This window comes from Typopeltis vanoorti, chromosome 2 (genome assembly GCF_054136105.1).
Source record: "Typopeltis vanoorti isolate ZY-2024b chromosome 2, IOZ_Tvanoo_1.0, whole genome shotgun sequence".
In the NCBI taxonomy this organism is placed as follows: domain Eukaryota; kingdom Metazoa; phylum Arthropoda; class Arachnida; order Uropygi; family Thelyphonidae; genus Typopeltis; species Typopeltis vanoorti.
Window position 1 is genome coordinate 184288698 of NC_143550.1, and position 22009 is coordinate 184310706.

Sequence of the window (22009 nt, forward strand, 5' to 3'; positions counted from 1 at the left end):
AGCTAAAACAGGTCAACAGGCCTCTTTTACCTACTCTACCACTATGCACTCTATCTTTATTTCCTCTCCTACTATCTGCTGACTCTCAGTCTATCTTACTCTACAGGCCGATGATGAAGATTTGATGAACTCACAAATTATTATCAATATTTACTAATATTCATTAAACGCCGAAATACGTAGGAAGCAAAATTTGTGAACCAATGTGCGATTGTTTCCAATAAAATATAAAAAATAACAAAAAAGGAAATAATAAATAATAAAAATTAAACACGTTTCTTTTAAAATAAAAATAGTCTACTTAAGTATTAAAACATTTTAAATTTGTTTTCATTATTTCACGGCCCCCCTTAACAAAACCTACGGCCCTCAAGGGGGTCGCGGACCACAGTTTGGGAAGCGCTGCTTTACATGTATAGAAAATACTAAGGAAACCAACTGTAGCTTGGTCCACCTTTGCAACGAGTTGCCCAAAATTGCACTACTTATGCTTGTATCCGTGAAACTGTTAGTTTCTATATTTTCCACACGAAACTCTTGAAATAATATTGAAATAATGTTGTATTCATTATTTATCATACATATTTCTATCATACATATCCTCTAGGACATCGTTTCTCAAACTGTGGTACATGTACCACTAGTGGTACATTACGTTATTTTTGGTGGTACAATTTTTAAACAATATATTTAAATAAATGTTCAGAAAAATGTATTTTAATATTGTAACGAACAGTCTGTTCAAAAAATTTAGCTTGGCTAATCGAATGAAACGAACAAATAAATTTTGTTGCAGTTTTATGTGAATTTTCGGATGCGAAGTCTCATTTGCGACTCATAAGGGTTTTGATATATAATATTTATTTTGAAAGAGTATTTTTGTATGTAAAAAAATTATAATAAACAAAGTACATATAATGACAAACAAAAGCAATAGACTGTTGCAAGTTTAAGAGTAACATATTATTTTACGTGAAAATGTATTTTATGAAGATAATTATGTGATATTAAAAAAATAAAGGAAAATTATTATTTAACATAAATGATATTAAAATTAATATTTTGTTTATATTTGTATGAATGTGGAGTTGCGTTTTTGATTTATGTTGACACCGCTGTTAGGACACTACAGAGATGTGATGTTCTTGAAAACGCCCGGGAATGGGCTGAATTTTCTTTATGAATAAGATCACTAGCAAAGTATACAGAATATAATAACAGTAGCGTCACTCTAGTTGACATTATAATGTCAAATACAAAGTCAAATAAAGCATAATGTAATGTCATTATAATGACAATATCCTCGTTATAATGGACAAATGGTTAGGAATTGAAAAATCGAAGAGAAAACGGCTGGCAGAGAACACTGACACAGCTAGCACTTCTAGTTTTAATCCTGAATCTCACGAAGCATTTAGAAAACGAAATGCTACAAGAAAGTAGAAAGAAAATTATTTGGAATATGGATTTTTTTCGAACGAGGATGAAAACGACCCCAGGCCCCAGTGCGTTATTTGTTACGAACAATTTTCGAATCACTCGATGAAACCATCGCTTCTGCTACGGCATTTTCAAAACAAAGAACCTGTTTAAAAGGTAACCCTCTCGACATTTTTAAAAGAAAACGAACTGAAACGAAAACTAACAAAGGTTCACTTCATTCTTTTACTACAATTAACGAACGAGCAGAGGAAGCATCGTATTTGGTGAGTTTGAGAATTGCTCAAACTGCAAAACCACATACTTGTGGAGAAACTTTAATATTACCTGCAGCCAAAGACATTGTGATGTCTATTCTTGGCCCTACAGTAGCGGCCAAGTTGAATGTTGTTTCTTTGTCAGATGACCCTGCTTCGCGACGAATTAACGAAATGGAAGCTCAAGTAAAACAAACACTAATCGAAAATATAAAGCAAAGCAAATATTTTGCAATTCAGTTCGATGAGGAAAGTACAGACGTAAACAACTTTGCACAGTTGATGGCTTATATCCGAAATGAAACAGAACAAGTCATAGATGAAGAATTCTTATTTTGCGAGCCTCTTCCAAATCATATCACAGCGGATGAGATTTTTAAAAAAATTAATGAGTTTATCACTGGCCATGAAATAAATTGGAAAAAATGTGTTGGAGTGTGTGCTAATGGTGCACGTTCAATAACAGGTTGTTGTGGTGGTGGTGTTTTCGCCAAAATTAAAGAAGTTGCACCAGATGCCAAGTTTACACATTGCAGCATACATCGTGAAGCTACCAAAGCAATGCCCAGAGAACTAAAGACTGTTTTAGATCAATCTGTGAAGATAGTGAATTTTATTAAATGTCGGGCAGTAAATTCACGACTGTTTACAATTTTGTGCAATGAAATGGGCAGTAACCACAACAAGCTCCTTTTACACACAGAAGTGCGGGGGTTGTCAAGGGGAAAAGTTTTAACTCGACTCTTCGAATTACGTTCAGAGGTCCAAATATTCCTGTCAGAATTCAAATTTGAACTCAGCCATTGTTTTACTGACGAACTCTATCACGCTTAGCGTATTTGGACGATATTTTTGGAAAACTGAACGAACTGAATTCTAGTTTACAAGGTTCCAATATAACTGTCTTTACTGTACACGACGAAATAAATGCAACTGTGAAAAAACTAGAATACATAATTAAGGACGTGAAAAGGAAGAAAATTGCTACATTACCAACATTAGAAGAATATCTCCAGGAAAATGATCTGTCGCTGAATGAACAACTAATTGAAGATATAGATAAACACTGCATAGGATTTGTTAATAATTTTCATTCTACTTTTCTTAAAATTTAGAAAATGAAAGGTGGATAAGAGATCCGTTTTCTTTTTCGGATACTGTGCTAGATAATTTTTCGAATCAAGAAAGAGATCAACTCATAGATATTTCATGCGACAGAAATCTCATGAACGAGTTCAAAAAAGACAACTTATTCAATTTTTGGTTAAAAAGAAGAGATGATTATAAGTATATTTCCGGCAAAGCGATAAAAATTTTAATGCCTTTCAACACATCATATCTTTGCGAATGTGGGCTTTCAGACATGCTATTAATTAAAAATAAATATAGGACACGGTTGCAACTTGAACCTGACTTACGTTTGAAATTAATGAAGATAAACCCGACATATCAAAATTGTGTGCAATGAAACAGGCACATCCGTCGCATTAATCCTCACCAATAATAAATCTCCTTAATATTTGCTCATGTATTATTACCCACCATTTACTATATTTCATTATAATGTAAAAGTTTCATTTACGAATAGAAATGAATAATATAAATTTAAAATGTTTTATTCTTTGATTATAAACACTCCATTTGGGATGTATTGATTTTTAATCGGGAAATGCTTTTATGGTGGTACATATATTTTTTGATTCTTATTTATGTGGTACAAATTTTAAAAAGTTTGAGAACTCCTGCTCTAGGACAGTGCTTTCCAATCTTCTGGATGTCAGGGCCCCCTTTGCAAAAATTAAAATATTTCACGGCCCCCCTAGAAAAAAAATCGTAATAGAGATATATATTATTAAAATATTTATTGTATTTATATTCAATACAAAACATACACAGCGAATATTGCAAAAATCAAATGCATATATTACATTTTTTGCCTCCTACCGTTTGGTTCTGAAGACGATGCGGGCTGTTGTGGTAAAATATGAAATACTCTCCTTTTTTTTTTTGAGTCTGTTTCTGCTTCAGAAGGTTGTTCGCTGGAATTTTTTATTTTTATTTTTTTATCAGCCACTTATTCATCTCGGGGTTAAAATTTTTAACGTAGATCAAATAATATCACCACTTACCGATATTGGCACACCACAGACTGATAACATGAAATTAGTGAATATTACCTGAATAAGGGAATCCCAGGACCAGAAAATTTTTCTCTTTTGTGACTTTTCTCCCTTTACGGTAATTAAGCCAAACGCGAAACAGACAGCAAAGGCAGGGTTATTAAAACGTGCATATGATTGGTGCGGTATTAACAAAAGATCGCACAACCGAAAGATAAAAGCATAGCTGACAATTGAGTTGAAATGCTAACTCTCTTCAACCGAATTCCATATGTGAAACTGCCATAACATTCATTATATATATATATATATATATATATATATATACACAGAAACTATACTGCATAGTTTCTGTATGAGGGGACATGTGATTCATTAATCAGTGTGTTTTTATCCCAGTTGTCTCTAATTGCACTATTTGTTGAGAAATATATTACACAGACTCCTCATACCTTATTTACTGGCATGATAAAAGTACTTGTTTTTATTGCCTCTGCAGTATAGTGGCCGTTAGGGAGGGGTGTTTTTTACCACTGCAAGCGAGTTACTATCTCCCCACATAAACTTGTTTAAGCTTTTTTTCATGTGTGAAGCATATGCGAAACTTTTAATGGTAACAGAAAACTAGCTCAGATGACAGTGACAATATAAAACGAGTTTTGATATGTATATAAAGTCATTATCAACAGTCCCTGATTACGAACGCGTGATGAAAGGGACAGGAAGATTTGGAGCTTCCCTAGAGAGCATTCGAAGTAAATACAATTAACCACAGCTTTGAAATGAAACATATAAATAAGCAATATTTACTAATATTCATTAAGCGCCGAAATACGCAGGAAGCAAAGTTTGTGAACCAACACCAATGTGTGAATGTTTCCATTAAAATATAAAAAATAACAAAAAGAAATAATAAATAATTAAAGTTAAATACGTTTCTTTTAAAAAAAAATCTAGTTTAAGTTACGGGATATTATATCCCATATAGTTTCTTAGCCGAATAAGAAACTCAAAGAGTTTAATGCCGAATATAGTAGAAACTATATAAAGTTCGGCGATTCCAAGCGTAAGCAAATACCTGGATACTGCAGCAACTGACCCTGAAGGTAGTGCAAGCTGAGGCAACTCGTATCAATGGTGGAGCAAGCTCCGATCACTATTCTTGATATTTACCCATAATGTGAACTTAGCTCCTAGGAGCTGTATTACTGTTTTACATTATGAGAGAAGGTCACTAACCAGACCGGTTTCGACCTTTTTTGAGGTCTCATCAGTGAGTAGCTAGGGACTGCGCGGTTAGCCTAGAGGCTTTGCGCTTCGCAACCATATGACTGGGGAAGGAGTGTCCCAAGTTCGATTCCCGTTGTAGACGTGAGGAATTTGAGGATCTTCCTCAGGCATAGCCAAGTTAGCCGGTCTTGGGCGCGGTCAGTAGGGTTTTTTCCGCCAGTTTATCTGGCGTTTTTCATCCCGCAAACAGGCAAACCGGCCCCGTGAACATACACCTCTACAGCCAAAAATATATATTCCCCCCAGCGGCAGACCAGGCGACGGGTCGGCTGGGAGTAGTACTAACAAGTAGTCGCATCTAAGTAACACGCGGACCCTGCATAGGAAGCGGGAATAACGCGAAGAAGAAGAAGAATCAGTGAGTAGCTAGACCTAGTTAATATCAAGTTTGTAGCAAGTTTTGTTACAAGCTACAAACTTGATATTAACTAGGTCTAGCTACTCACTGATGAGACCTCAATAAAGGTTGAAACCGGTCTGGGTAGTGACTTTCTCTCATAATGTAGAACAGTAATACAGCTCACATTATGTGTAAATATCAAGAATAGTGATCGGAACTTGCTCCACCTTTGACACGAGTTGCCTTAGCTTGCACTACCTTCAGGGTCAGTTGCTGCAGTATCCAGGTATTTGATTACGCTTGGAATCGCCGAACTTTATATAGTTTCTACTATATTCGGCATGAAACTCTTTGAGTTTCTTATTCGGCTAAGAAACTATATGCGATATAATATTCCTTAACTTAAACCAGTTATATGTCGCCGAATTGAAGTCTTTGGCTCTTCATATATCTAATAAAAAAATCTACTTAGTCTTAAAACATTTTAAATTGGTTTTCATTATTTCACGACACCCCCCCCCCCTCAACAAAACCCACGGCCCCCAAGGGGGCCGCGGCCCACAATTTGGGAAGCGCTGCTCTAGGAGATCTGCTTTACATTTATGGAAAATACTAGGAAAGAGATAGGTGGCTTGTCCCACCTTTGCAACGAATTGCCCAAAGTTGCACTACTTATGCTAGTGTCAGCCGAAACTTTTAGTTTCTGTATTTTCCGCACGAAAATCTTGAAATAATGTTGGATTCAATATTTATCATACATATCTATCCTCTAGGAGATGTGCTTTACATTTATGGGAAATACTAATGAAAGATTTCTGTAGCTTGTGCCACCTTTGCAACGAGTTGCACTATTTATGCTAGTTTCCGTTGAAACGTTTGGTTTCTATTTATATTTTCGACACGAAACTCTTGTAGTTTCTATATTCGGCTATGAAATAATGTTGGACTCAATATTCACTTAATTTGTACTTTCAAGTAGTATATTGGCAGTGTTTGTTCTTTCTTTTTTTTTTTTTTTTGCATTTTAGCACATACAATATATATATGAATGTATCTCTCAGATATACCTCGTCCTACGCTACAAAACTACGACTTCGATATATGAAGGTCAGGATTGATTCATTCAATCCGATATCCTTGGAGGGTAATGGATGGCAATGCTGTAGCTAATGAAGTTCTAACTGAGGCTTGGGTATTGCTGTTACCCTCCTGCCATGATCAGAGCTTTCATTGCTCAATAACAACTTTTCCCTACACAGTCCTCTATAGATAACGGGGAATATGAAAAGCATTCTTGCTTCGCCCCTTTAAGCCAGTCCTTATAAGGACTATATAATTACGACCTCGACTGTCGAAGTCTTCTTCAATTCAACAAAGAGATTTGTCTCGTAATTTTACGACCGTAAAAAGGTCGTAATTTTGTACGCCGAGTGTTAATAACCCAATTTTGTAACCCGGGTTTTAATAACACTCGGGAGGTCGTAATTTTGTAGCGTAGGACGAGGTATATCTGAGAGTTACATGCATTACTGCTATGTGCTAAAATAAAGAAGAAACACTGCAAATATAATACTTGATGGTACAAATTAAGTCAATATTGGATCCACCATTATTTCATAGCCGAATATAGAAACTAGAAGAGTTTGGTAATCTAAACGTTTGGAGGACACAAGTCCAACGAGTACAACTTTGGCAACTTGTTGCTAGGTGGAACAAGCTACAGATGACTTTCTTTAGTATTTTCCATAAATGTAAAGCACATCTCCTAGAGGATATGTATGATAAATATAGAATCCAACATTATTTCAAGAGTTTCGAAAATGTAGAAACTAAAAGTTTCGGCGGACACAAGCAATAGTAGTGCAAAGTTGGGCAACTCGTTGCAAAGGTGGAACAAGCTACAGATGGCTTTCCTTAGTATTTTTCATAAATGTCAAGCATATCTCCTAGAGCAGTGGTCGCCAAAGTGGTCGATATAACATTGTTAGGGGCCGATTCGCGCTCAGGGATCGACAGAAAAATATAAGACATCGTTGTATGGGTAATATTTAATTCGGTTAACTTGGATTACCTCCATCCTGAAGGTAATCTTCACTCTTAATTGACAACGCAATTAAGAGTGAACGTGGGAACAGTGACATGAGTAGGACTTGTAAGATGGAGGAAGCTCATGAAAATAGTTACGTTGGCCAATCAAGTAGGCCAAAATGGGAACCACCGACATCCGTTTATTTACCAATAAACGGATGTCGGTGGTTCATTCCGTTCATTCAGTCATGGTAATTCCATTTTAACAAAACAAAGAAATAAGCTAGATATAGAATTCCGTGGCGATTTAAGGCTGAACCTTACTAATTTTGAACTCAGCATTTCTAATCTTGTCAAGAGTCACGAAGAGTCACACCCTTCACATTGTCAACGTTAGTAAATTGTATACTAAGTTAATAAAATTCTTATTTTCATTATTTAAATGATGGGGATTTTAAATCCCACATTATTTCAAAGCCAAATAAGAAACTCAAAGATCAGAATCAAAGAGTTTCATGCCGAATCTGGGGTTTAATATCCCCCTTCATTAAATAATGTTACATCGCCGAAGTGAAGCTCATTGACTCTTTTATTTAAGTCTTATTTTCATATATATAAGGAAGATTGTATTATTGCTATTTTGTTATCTAAATTAAATTTTATATTTTGCATATTATTTATCCCTCGTATCAAATATGTAATGTTAAGAAGGACGTCAAAAACAAAAACGTATCCCTTTGACGTTAAGCCAATATAATAATATATAGTATATTATACATACAATAAAACTTAACGATAAAACAAACAATCGAAAAACTCACATGAGTGTCTTTTTTGCTTGTCCTATTATAATTACGTAATAGTGAAATAGAGGGGATCGAAAAAGTCAAGAAACTCTTGAAGGGATCGACGGTCAAAGAGGTTTGGCGACCCCTGACCTAGAGGATATGTATGATAATAATAAGCCTTTGGCTCTCTATTGCAGTAATACATGATGGTTTATTTATTTTCAGTTACAATCTAGAAATTATTGAAACAAAGAAATATAAAGAATAAAAAGTTTTGTTACAAAATAAGCAAGTGTCTGTCAGATCTGCCGCGACCTCCGCAGGTCAAATATCACAAATTTCTACACAAATAAAACTATAAAGTATCACACAAAAGTGCGAAATAGTACTCATAATAAACTCGCGCGCAGCTACTCCTAGGTTAAAGAGTATTCCTGCTAACAATTAGCATGTATCTGTCAGATCAGATTCGACTTCAACAATCTAATGACACCTAAAACCTATTTTTGAAAGAAGTTTTTTCAAAAAACTTCCTGGTCTTTAAAAAATAGAGTACCACTATAAATCTTTCTTTTTTACAAGCAATAAATTCATAGAAACGAAGTTTCCATTATTTAAATTAAGGGGATATTAAATCCGACATTGTTTTAAAACGGAATAAGAAACTCAAAGATTAGAATCAGAGAGTTTCTTGCCGAATATAGTAAACTATAAAGTATGGGCGACCACTAGCGTGATACCGGATACGTGATACGTAGTGCAATACCGGAGAACTCGCAGCAAAGTCGGTAAGTTCTGATCGTTATTCTCAGGTATTTTCTATAATGTAAAAACACATTTCCTAGGAAATGTAGGAAATTTCCATGAATTCAGTGAGACTTTAATTATTATTAGTTCTTTCTTTCATTCTGAAATATGAAATGATATTTAATTAAAATTCTAAGAAATTTTCGAATCATTTTATAAAATAAAATAGCAACATATATTATGTATTTCATATATAATAATATTATTTCTTAATATAAAGATATTTCATCAAATATTTATGTTTACTTGCAAAACCAATATATTATATCAATGACCTGTGTTGAATAGGTGGATATACGAAAAGGTGTCACTAAATCTCTCTCCCCCAAGAAATCAATCCATAAAAAAGTAAGCCACTTTTGTGGTGTTACTTAACTGCTTTGACTTGATGATGTGACGAGTTAAGCGGTTGGTCTCACGATTGTTGTAGTGAAGGTTATCCTTTACATCAACATGTAGTGAAAATCGTCTGCTTGGCGAGGCTATCTGTAGTTAAGCTAGCTCTTTAGCTCCCTCTCCCGTTTTTGGTGGAGGGGGTAGAGAGAAAATTTTTGGAGGGGGAAGCAGTGCACAGCTTCCTCCCTATTATATTATATTATATATTATATATATATTAATCGAAAAGCAGAAGCTGGCAAATTGAGAAATGCCACAAGAGAAATGAAGAGGCTGGGCATCCGGATTTTGGGAATTTGCGAGACAAGATAGCCAGGATCTGGAAAGTGTCAATAAGATGTATTACTCTGGAAATGATGAGAACAAACATCGACATGGTGTAGCTATAATAGTAGAATAATAGTAGAAGAAGAAATCAATAAATCAGTACTAAATTGGATTCCATTTTCTGAAAGGATAATGCTGTTACAACTTAAGGGAAACCCCGTTAACATAAATATCATCCAAGCTTATGCACCCACAGCTGACAAAAGTGAAGAAGATGTTGAAGAGTTTTATGAACACCTGAAAGAGATTAAAAACCTAACAAAGAAACATGATATAAACATAGTGATGGGTGACTGCAATGCAAAAGTACGAAGAAGGGATGATGGAAAAATTGTTGGCGAACATGGCTTTGGCACCAGAAATGACAGAGGAGATCGCCTAGTCCAGTTCTGTCAGGAAGAAGATCTAACAATAGCAAATACCTGGTTTAAACTTCCACCCAAAAGAATGTACACTTGGAAATCGCCTCAAGATAACCAACATAACATTGTCCGAAATCAAATTGATTATATACTGATAAATAAAAGATTCCACAGTAGTATAAAGAGTGCAAAGACTTATCCTGGAGCAGATATCTCATCAGACCACAATCCCATAGTTGCAGAAGTACGTCTTAGATTAAAATCAGCTAAAAAATCACAAAAGAAGAAAAAGAAAATTGATGTAGAAAAACTGAGAGACCCGAACATAAATAAAAGTGCCAAGACACAGCTTAACTTGCGATTACAACAGATTAACATAGAAGAAAATAAAAGTGTGGAATCTCTTTGGAATAGCTTAAAGAATGCCATTGTAACAACAAGTATTGAAGAAGTAGGTTATGTGAATAATATAAAACAACAGGAATGGATGACAGATGAGATTCTTTCTCTTATTGATACAAGAAGAATGTATAAAAACAAAGACCTAGCCAGGTATACAGAAACACAACATCATCAAGAAAAAAATAAAAGAAGCCAAGGAAAATTGGATGAAAAATTTATGTACTGAAATTGAACTGCTTCAGAAGAAACATGATAATTTCAATCTGTATAAGAAAATCAACGAAATTTCCGGAAAACTGAGGAAAAAGCAAATAGTGTCTCTAAGAGACGAAAATGGAAAAATAGTTCTAGAAGAAGAGAATAAAGCACAGATTTGGATAAAATATGTAGCAGAACTTTTCAATGATACTAGACAGAAGCCTATAAATATAAAAGATAACATTCAAGGATCAGCAATCATGAAATGCGAAATAGAGAATGCTATACGAACAAGTAAAACAGGAAAAGCCAGTGGACCAGATGGTGTGCAAACAGAATTTTTAAAATTAATAGAACCAGATAACATCAAACTTCTTGAAAAACTATTTAATGAAATATATGAAAGCGATGAATTTCCATCAGATTGGCTCAAATCTACATTTATCACTATCCCAAAGAAACCCAAAGCGAATTCCTGTGGTGACTTCCGACTTATTAGTCTAATGAGCCAAACATTAAAAATATTTTTGAAAGTAATTCAGAATCGCATTTATAGAAAAAGTGAAGAAACTCTAAGTGAAACACAATTCGGCTTTCGGAATGGTTTTGGTACTAGAGAGGCCCTTTTCTGTACCCAAATATTGATACAAAAATGCATAGAAAAACAGAAATCTGTCTTTATGTTTCATAGATTTTGAAAAAGCATTCGACAAAGTCAGACACACTAACTTAATAGAAGTCCTTCAACAAATAAGGCTAGACGAAGAAGACATAAGACTAATAACAAATCTGTATTGGAATCAGTCAGCTACCGTTCAATTAGACAACATCAAAAGAGGAGTGAGACAAGGATGTGTGCTCTCACCACTCCTGTTCAACATATACGCAGAGGTCATCTTTAAAACAGCATTGGAAGAATGTCCAGAGGGAATCACAATAAATGGAAAGATCGTTAACAACCTACGATATGCAGATAATACCGTGCTAATTGCAGATAACATTATGGATCTCCAAAAACTCATTGACAGAGTATACATAGAAAGCCAAAGAATGGAAATAAATATAAACATCAACAAGACAAAATACATGATCATCAGCAAACATCCAGCCTCATCAATGAAACTGACACTCATTGGGAAAAATATTGATCAAGTGTCAAGATATAAATATCTTGGTTGTTGGCTTAATGAACGGTGGGATCTAGAAATAGATATAGAGACAAGGATTGAAGTTGCACGGCAGTCCTTCATGAAAATGAGAACACTATTCTGCAATAAAGACCTAAACATGGAAGTCAGATGCCGAATGCTGAAATGTTACGTGTGGTCTATTCTGCTCTATGGAGTTGAAACATGGACATTGAAGGCGACACCCATCAAGAAAATCGAAGCCTTTGAGATGTGGTTATACAGAAGAATGCTAAAGATATCATGGACAGAAAAAATTACCAATGAAGAGGTCTTAAAATCCATTGGCAAAGCTAAACATCTTGTACAAATAATCAAGAAACGAAAAACATCATATCTTGGACACATCATGAGAAACAGCAAATACCAACTTCTACAAATTATTTTGGTAGGAAGAATTGATGGCAAAGGAGCTAGAGGAAGAAAAAGAATATCATGGTTTGACAACATCAAGACGTGGACAGGAAAGAGCAGTGCACAACTGCTCAGATTAGCACAAGACCGCAGTTTGTTCGCCAAGATGGTCGCTGACCTTCGATAGAAGATAGCACAATAAGAAGAAGGTTGTATTGTAAGTTTTCATCATTCTCTATGATATGATACGATTTTTCCTTTTTATGGGATTTTGCTAGTATAGTATACCGTCTGGTCAACAGGATTATTTGCTAGTAGGACTCGTTCTTACGGCATGTACTGTAGTGGTTTTAACCATTACTTACTCTTTCTTCTATTCTCTCTATCTCTTATAGCAATTTCGGCTTTTTCATATCATTTCTGCTGGCTGTTGCCAACAATTGTACTCGTTTTCCGTTCTCATGTTTGAACGAATTCCTGATCTGATTTGATATTCTTGCATATTTAGTAATAACCTTAGTATCTGACAATGTGTGTATGTGTAAAATATATGTTAATATCTGTGTTTCATATGCTAATTTAATATTTATTTGTCTTTCTTATTCAAACTAAAGTGATATAGGAAGCAATTGCTACAACATTATTTACAACAAATTACGATGCGTGGCAAATGAGAACAAATTAAATAAATTATGCAATAAGTAAAATATGAAGGGAAAATGAACTGTACAAAACTTATACACAAAAAATATGGTCAGACGTTCCTCTAAATATGTTAATATTGAAATACAATCGCATTCACAAGTGATTGTCTTACAATGGCAATGATGTCTAGCAGAAGATAGCATTGTAAAATTATATCTTCTGCTAGACATCATACGGTGTCTACGGACGTCAAATGTGAAAAAAAAGTTGATATTTGAAAGGATTTTTTTCCAGGGAAGAGTAGATTATTTATTTATTCTTTTTAGCGCTGCCACGATCCTTTTGTGCTAAAAATCGTCAATTCTCGACGTAACACTTTGGATTTTGGAAAGAAATGGAGACCGCAGATGGTAGGATCTGTTGAAGAGAGAGAGAGAGAGAGAGAGAGAGAGAGAGAGAGAGAGAGAGAGAGAGAGAGAGAGAGAGCTGTGAACATGCATCACAGTGTACGGATACGTGCCCTGACCACAAATAATAATTTGATTGCGGAATCGCATGCATCATTCCCAAAGCAAGAAGTGAACCTTCCTCAGGACATTCAACAGAAATAACACATTAAGGATGCTCAATCGATTCCCCAAGTTTTTGTCCTGTTGCCAGGGTACAATGAGTAAAATATGAACATAGGGGAGATTTTTAGAGGGGAGGAAAAAGCCTTCGTATTTTGAAAACAGATTCAAAGCTTTCTTGGCCTACTTTAAAACACCGAATGCTTTGAAGGGGATGTAATTATTCCCTTACAAAAAAAAAAAAAATAATAAATAAATAAATAATAAGAAACCATAGTTTTTCCAGGTTTTCAAAGGTGGAAAAGGGATGGAATGATTTTCATCGGCGATACATTTTCTCAGAAATCACTTTCCGGAGAACAATTTAAACCAATGAAACTTCCGGTAGATAATAATAAGTGAGAGAATGTCATCATAGTAAAAGCGTAGCAATTCACGGGAATGAATTTGGCTCAAGTATTGTTCTGCTACACGCCTTGAATGCTTCATGTTATTTCTTATTGAAGACGAGGACCGCTCTTCGAAGAAATCGGAGATATTCGTTTGCCAAAAAACTTTCGTGCGGTTCGGGTCTGATCCTCTGACCCACGGGCGTTTCCGATGAAGTATTCTTACATTTTGTCATTTTATATGAAAGGGAAAAAACGACGATATGAGAATTTGGACGACAATATTTCCTCCTCCTTATACGGCCTAGTGGCCTGTTACGTTCGAATACGAACGCAACAGGCATGGCCTATTACGATTTGAAACAGCGACCACGTGAAGGCTAACTTGTTAGCCCTATGCCCCCCAGTGTGTTCACGGGGTGGTTTGCCTTTTCTGGAGGACGAAAAACTGGAGTTTTTGGGTGAAGAAAAACTCCTACCTCGTATGAGCTCGCTAAGTCACCTTCACTCGAAAGAATCCACTAAAACGTTCCTTATGAGTTGGACGGGAATCGAACCCAGGTCTCTCTGAACAAGGGGCTTAGTCTATTCCGACTGAGCTACGCAGGCTCACGACAATAGTTCAGGATAAAATCCCATCAAAACCGTTCTATATTTAGATCAAGGATTTGGATGCCATGGAGATGGACAACATCCAGAGAATGGGAAACGCCTACGGTCGTAAATGCGAATCCGTCGTCTAATAAACCCCACAAGTTGCTGGTCGATGTCAATTAAGCTGAAGCAAGTAAGCAAAAGCTCTTGATGAAGCTATTAATGAAGCGTGTTTTAAAGTTAGTCTGTCTGTTTTTGAGTAATAAATCCGAAATTTTGGGAGGAACTCTGCTGTTTCTTATGAGACCACTTTATTCTTCTCTCTTGTACGGGTTATCCAGCAGATCTTTATAAAGTTTTCTCTCGTATTAGACGATGCTGAATTGTATGTGTATAAGGTGCCTACTACTGAGGGAGCTGCGCAGGTAAACATAATTATGATCTCATCCTTACGCGACTAACAGCAAGAAAACGTTGGCATTCGCTTTCTTTCGAGATGAAGAACGTGTTTGTGAGAGGAAAAGCGCTACCTCCTCCATATTAGATCACTAAACTAACTTCTATTCTATTATTTCTTAATATAAATATATTTCATCAAATATTTATGTTTTCTTGCAACACCAATATATTATATCAATGACCTGTGTTGAATAGGTTGATATATCACTAAACAAAAATCTAGGGTAAGGATTGATTCATTCAATCCAATACCCTTGGAGGGCAATAGATAGCAATGCTGTAGCCAATGAAGTTCTAACTGAGGCTCGGCTATTGCTGTTACCCTCCTGCCATGATCAGAGCTTTAATAGCTCAATAATACCTTATTCCTACACTGTCTTCTACAGATAACGAGGAAGATGATAAGCATTCTTGCTTCGCTCCTTTAAGCCAGTCCTTATAAGGATAAGATATCACTAAATCTCTCTCCCCCAAGAAACCAATAAAAAAGTAACTCACTTTTGTGGTGTTACTTAAATGCTTTGACTTGATGATCCGACGAGTTAAGCGGTTGGTCTCACGATTGTTGTAGAGAAGGTTTTCCTTTAGCTCAACATGAGTGAAAATCGTCTGCTTGGCGAGACTATCTCTAGTTAAGCTCGCTCTTTAGCTCCCTCTCCTATTTTGGGGGGAGGGGGTAGAGAGAAAATTTTTGGAGAGGGAAGCAGTGCACAGCTTCCTCCCTGTTATTAATCGAAAAGCGGAAGCTGGCAAATTGAGAAATGCTACAAGAGAAATGAAGAGGCTGGGCATCCGGATTTTGGGAATTTGCGAGACAAGATAGCCAGGATCTGGAAAGTGTCAACAAGATAATACAACAATGTATTACTCTGGAAATGATGAGAACAAACATCGACATGGTGTAGCTGTAATAGTAGAAGAATAAATCAGTACTAAATTGGATTCCATTTTCTGAAAGGATAATGCTGTTACAACTTAAGGGAAACCCCGTTAACATAAATATCATCCAAGCTTATGCACCCACAGCTGACAAAAGTGAAGAAGATGTTGAAGAGTTTTATGAACACCTAAAAGAGATTAAAAACCTAACAAAGAAACATGATATAACATAGTGATGGGTGACTTCAATGCAAAAGTGGGAAGAGGGGGTGATGGAAACATTGTTGGCGAAGATGGCTTAGGCACCAGAAATGACAGAGGAGATCGCCTAGTCCAGTTCTGTCAGGAAGAAGATCTAACAATAGCAAATACCTGGTTTAAACTTCCACCCAGAAGACTGTACACTTGGAAATCGCCTCAAGATAACCAACATACATTGTCCGAAATCAAATTGATTATATACTGATAAATAAAAGATTCCACAGTAGTATAAAGAGTGCAAAGACTTATACTGGAGCAGATATCTCATCAGACCACAATCCCATAGTTGCAGAAGTACGTCTTAGATTAAAATCATCTAAAAAATCGCAAAAGAAGAAAAAGAAAATTGATGTAGAAAAACTGAGAGACCCAAACATAAATAAAAGTGCCAAGACACAGCTTAACCTGCGATTACAACAGATTAACATAGAAGAAAATAAAAGTGTGGAATTTCTTTGGAATAGCTTAAAGAATGCCATCGTAACAACAAGTATTGAAGAAGTAGGATATGTGAATAATATGAGAATGTATAAAAACAAAGACCTAGCCAGGTTATACAGAAACACATAACATCATCAAGAAAAAAATAAAAGAAGCCAAGGAAAATTGGATGAAAAATTTATGTACTGAAATTGAACTGCTTCAGAAGAAACATGATAATTTCAATCTGTATAAGGAAATCAATGAAATTTCCGGAAAACTGAGGAAAAAGCAAATAGTGTCTCTAAGAGACGAAAATCAAAAAATAGTTCTAGAAGAAGAGAATAAAGCACAGATTTGGATAAAATATGTAACAGAACTTTACAATGATACTAGACAGAAGCCTATAAATATAAAAGATAACATTAAAGGACCAGCAATCATGAAATGCGAAATAGAGAATGCTATACGAACAAGTAAAACAGGAAAAGCCAGTGGACCAGATGGTGTGCAAACAGAATTTTTAAAATTAATAGAACCAGATAACATCAAACTTCTTGAAAAACTATTTAATGAAATATATGAAAGTGATGAATTTCCATCAGATTGGCTCAAATCTACATTTATCACTATCCCAAAGAAACCCAAAGCGAATTCCTGTGGTGACTTCCGACTTATTAGTCTAATGAGCCAAACATTAAAAATATTTTTGAAAGTAATTCAGAATCGCATTTATAGAAAAAGTGAAGAAACTCTAAGTGAAACACAATTCGGCTTTCGGAATGGTTTTGTTACTAGAGAGGCCCTTTTCTGTACCCAAATATTGATACAAAAATGCATAGAAAAACAGAAATCTGTCTTTATGTGTTTCATAGATTTTGAAAAAGCATTCGACAAAGTCAGACACACTAACTTAATAGAAGTCCTTCAACAAATAAGGCTAGACGAAGAAGACATAAGACTAATAACAAATCTGTATTGGAATCAGTCAGCTACCGTTCAATTAGACAACATCAAAAGAGGAGTGAGACAAGGATGTGTGCTCTCACCACTCCTGTTCAACATATATGCAGAGGTAATCTTTAAAAAAGCATTGGAAGAATGTCCAGAGGGAATCACAATAAATGGAAAGACTGTTAACAACGTACGATATGCAGATGATACCGTGCTAATTGCAGATAACATTATGGATCTCCAAAAACTCGTTGACAGAGTATACATAGAAAGCCAAAGAATGGGAATAAATATAAACATCAACAAGACAAAATACATGATCATCAGCAAACATCCAGCCTCATCAATGAAACTGACACTCAATGGGTAAAATATTGATCAAGTGTCAAGATATAAATATCTTGGTTGTTGGCTTAATGAACGGTGGGATCTAGAAATAGATATAGAGACAAGGATTGAAGTTGCACGGCAGTCCTTCATGAAAATGAGAACACTATTCTGCAATAAAGACCTAAACATGGAAGTCAGATGCCGAATGCCGAAATGCTACGTGTGGTCTATTCTGCTCTATGGAGTTGAAACATGGACATTGAAGGCAACAACCATCAAGAAAATCGAAGCCTTTGAGATATGGCTATACAGAAGAATGATAAGATATCATGGACAGAAAAAATTACCAATGAAGAATTACCAATCAAGAAACGAAAAACATCATATCTTGGACACATCATGAGAAACAGCAAATACCAACTTCTACAAACTATTTTGGTAGGAAGAATTGTGGCAAAGGAGCTAGAGGAAGAAAAAGAATATCATGGTTTGACAACATCAAGACGTGGACAGGAAAGAGCAGTGCACAACTGCTCAGATTAGCACAAGACCGCAGTTTGTTCGCCAAGATGGTCGCTGACCTTCGATAGAAGATAGCACAATAAGAAGAAGGTTGTATTGTAAGTTTTCATCATTCTCTATGATATGATACGATTTTTCCTTTTTATGGGATTTTGCTAGTATAGTATCCGTCTGGTCAACAGGATTATTTGCTAGTAGGACTCGTTCTTGTGCTGTAGTGGTTTTAACCACTACTTACTCTTTCTTCTATTCTCTCTATATCTTATAGCAATTTCGGCCTTTTCATATCATTTCTGCTGGCTGTTGCCAACAATTGTACTCGTTTTCCGTTCTCATGTTTGAACGATGATATTCCTGATCTGATTTGATATTCCTGCATATTTAGTAATAACCTTAGTAGCTGGCAATATGTCTGTGTCAAATATATGTTAATGTTTGTGTTTCATATGCTAATTTAATATTTATTTATGTCTTTCTTATTCAAACTAAAGTGATATAGGAAGCAATTGCTACAACATTATTTACAACAAATTACGATGCGTGGCAAATGAGAAAAAATTAAATAAATTATGCAATAAGTAAAATATGAAGGGAAAATGAACTGTACAAAACTTATACACAAAAAATATGGTCAGACGTTCCTCTAAATATGTTAATATTGAAATACAATCACATTCACAAGTGATTGTCTTACAATGGCAATGATGTCTAGCAGAAGATAGCATTGTAAAATTATATCTTCTGCTAGACATCATACGGTGTCTACGGACGTCAAATGTGAAAAAAAAGTTGATATTTGAAAGGATTTTTTTCCAGGGAAGAGTAGATTATTTATTTATTCTTTTTAGCGCTGCCACGATCCTTTTGTGCTAAAAATCGTCAATTCTCGACGTAACACTTTGGATTTTGGAAAGAAATGGAAACCGCAGATGGTAGGATCTGTTGAAGAGAGAGAGAGAGAGAGAGAGAGAGAGAGAGCTGTGAACATGCATCACAGTGTACGGATACGTGCCCTGACCACAAATAATAATTTGATTGCGGAATCGCATGCATCATTCCCAAAGCAAGAAGTGAACCTTCCTCAGGACATTCAACAGAAATAACACATTAAGGATGCTCAATCGATTCCCCAAGTTTTTGTCCCGTTGCCAGGGTACAATGAGTAAAATATGAACATAGGGGAGGTTTTTAGAGGGGAGGAAAAAGCCTTCGTATTTTGAAAACAGATTCAAAGCTTTCTTGGCCTACTTTAAAACACCGAATGCTTTGAAGGGGATGTAATTATTCTCTTACAAAATAAAAAAAAAATAATAAATAAATAAATAATAAGAAACCATAGTTTTTCGAGGTTTTCAAAAGTGGAAAAGGAATGGAACGATTTTCATCGGCGATACATATTCTCAGAAATCACTCTCCGGAGAACAATTTAAACCAATGAAACGCCCGGTAGATAATAATAAGTGAGAGAATGTCATCATAGTAAAAGCGTAGCAATTCATGGGAATGAATATCGCTCAAGTATTGTTCTGCTACACGCCTTGAATGCTTCATGTTATTTCTTATTGAAGACGAGGACCGGTCTTCGAAGGACTCGGAGATATTCGTTTGCCAAAACACTTTCGTCCGGTTCAGATCTGATCGTCTGATCCACGGGCGTTTCCGATGAAGTATTGCTACATTTTGTCATTTTATATAAAAGGGAAAAAACAACGATATGAGAATTTGGACGACAATATTTCCTCCTCCTTATACGTCCTGTTACGTTCGAATACGAAAGAAACAGGCATGGTCTATTACGATTTGAAACAGCGACCACCTGAAGCATAACTTGTTAGCCCTATGCTTGCCGGTGTGTGTGTTCAAGGGGTGGTTTACCTGTTCGGGAGGACGAAAAATTGGAGTTTCAGGGTGAAGAAAAAATCCTACCTCGTATGAGCTCGCTAAGTCACTTTTAGTCGAAAGAATCCAAATAAAAGTTCCTTACTTGTTGGACGGGATTCGAACCCAGGTCTTCCCTGAACAAGGGGCTTCGTCTATACCGACTGAGCTACGCAGGCTCACGACAATATTTAACGATAAAATCCCTTCAAAACCGTTCGATATTTAGATCAAGGATTTGGATGCCATGGAGATGGACAACATCCAGAGAATGGGAAACGCCTACGGTCGTAAATGCGAATCCGTCGTCTAATAAACCCCCCAAGTTGCTGGTCGATGTCAAATTAGCTGAAACAAGTAAGCAAAAGCGTAATTTTGTACGCCGAGTGTTAATTACCCACGTGTGCTAAAATAAAAAAACAATAAAGATCAAACACTGCAAATGTAATACTTGATGGTACAAATTAAGTGAATATTGGATCAAACACTATTTCATGGCCGAATATAGAAACTAGAAGATTTTCGTGTCAAAAATATATATAGAAACTAAACGTTTCGGAGGACACAAGCATAAATCGTGCAACTTTGGGCAACTTGTTGCCAAGGTGGTACAAGCTTCAGATGACCTTTTTTAGTATTTTCCATAAATGTAAAGCACATCTCCTAGAGGATATGTATGATAGAAATATGTATGATAAATATTGAGTCCAACATTATTTCAATATTATTTGAAGAGTTTTGAAAATATAGAAACTAAAAGTTTCGGCGGACATAAGTAGTGCAACTCGTTGCAAAGGTGAAACAAGCTACAGATTGCTTTCCTTAGTATTTGCTATAAATGTAAAGCACATCTCCTAGAGGATATATATGATAAAAATAAGCCTTTCGCTCTCTATTTGAGTAATACATGATGGCTTATTTATTTTCAGTTACAATCTAGAAATTATTTAAACAAAGAAATATAAAGAATAAAAATTTTTGTTACAAAATAAGCAAGCATCTGTGAGATCTACCGCCACCTCCGCAGGTCAAATATCACAAATCTTTACAAAACACGTGTTAAACCAAACTGACAGCAACAAAAGTGCGAAATAGCACTCATAATATACTCACGCTTAGCTACTCCTAGGTTATAGCTACTCCTATTTTAAAGTGTATTCATGGTAACAATTAGCATGGTGCAATCACACCAGCAACTCCACCAAGCAATGGAAATGAATGATATAATCACGTAATCACAAGAAAGATATTTATTTAACCAAATATTTCGGTCTGGAAATAGCAGACCATCGTCGGTGGTATTACAAGAACAGTTTAAAAAATATACAAGCTAGAATACTAACAATAGATCGTTGAAATTAGAACATGCCGCGTGATGTTATATCACTAAGTATGAAACGAAATATTTTGAAGTAGAAACATGATTGAATTTGCTATTAAAAAAAAAAATAAAATAAAATAAAATAAAATAAAAATTAATGAGTAATCTTGATTAGGCTTTCCCAGATTTTTGATATAGATATGCAGTCATTACGATTCAGGTTGGGATGATGGAGCAAGGCCTCCACGCTTTCCTTGAACAAACGTTCGAACCTATAACGGGATCTATGTAAGAGGCGCGTTTTGGACCAAAGGATGCTGTGGTCAGTTTCAATCCCGTGTTGAGCCAGACCAGACTTTTCAGGTTTATTGTGAAGAATGGATGATTGATGTTCTTGGATTCTTTTTTCAAGAGAGCGTCCAGTCTGTCCAAAGTAAGAGAGATCACAGTTGCAAGGAATTTGATAAACTCCAGGAAGAGATAAAGTTGAGC

General features: G+C 35.6%; 1 protein-coding gene across 1 annotated transcript; it reads left to right on the forward strand.

The window, feature by feature from the left end:
- The first annotated feature begins 1311 nt into the window (after nt 1-1311).
- On the forward strand, nt 1312-2531 carry LOC150109721 (zinc finger BED domain-containing protein 5-like). The gene is made up of 2 exons (XM_090403110.1): nt 1312-1439; nt 1622-2531. Exons 1-2 carry the CDS (start codon nt 1312-1314, stop codon nt 2529-2531), a joined length of 1038 nt encoding a protein of 345 aa, XP_090259236.1.
- Nucleotides 2532-22009: the final 19478 nt, after the last annotated feature.

Coding starts and splice junctions, on each gene's coding strand:
- LOC150109721 (XM_090403110.1), top strand. CDS start 1,312: ATGGACAAATGGTTAGGAATTGAAAAATCGAAGAGAAAACGGCTGGCA. Junction 1,440..1,621: donor AAACGAAATGCTACAAGAAA/GTAGAAAGAAAA, acceptor CATTTTTAAAAG/AAAACGAACTGAAACGAAAA.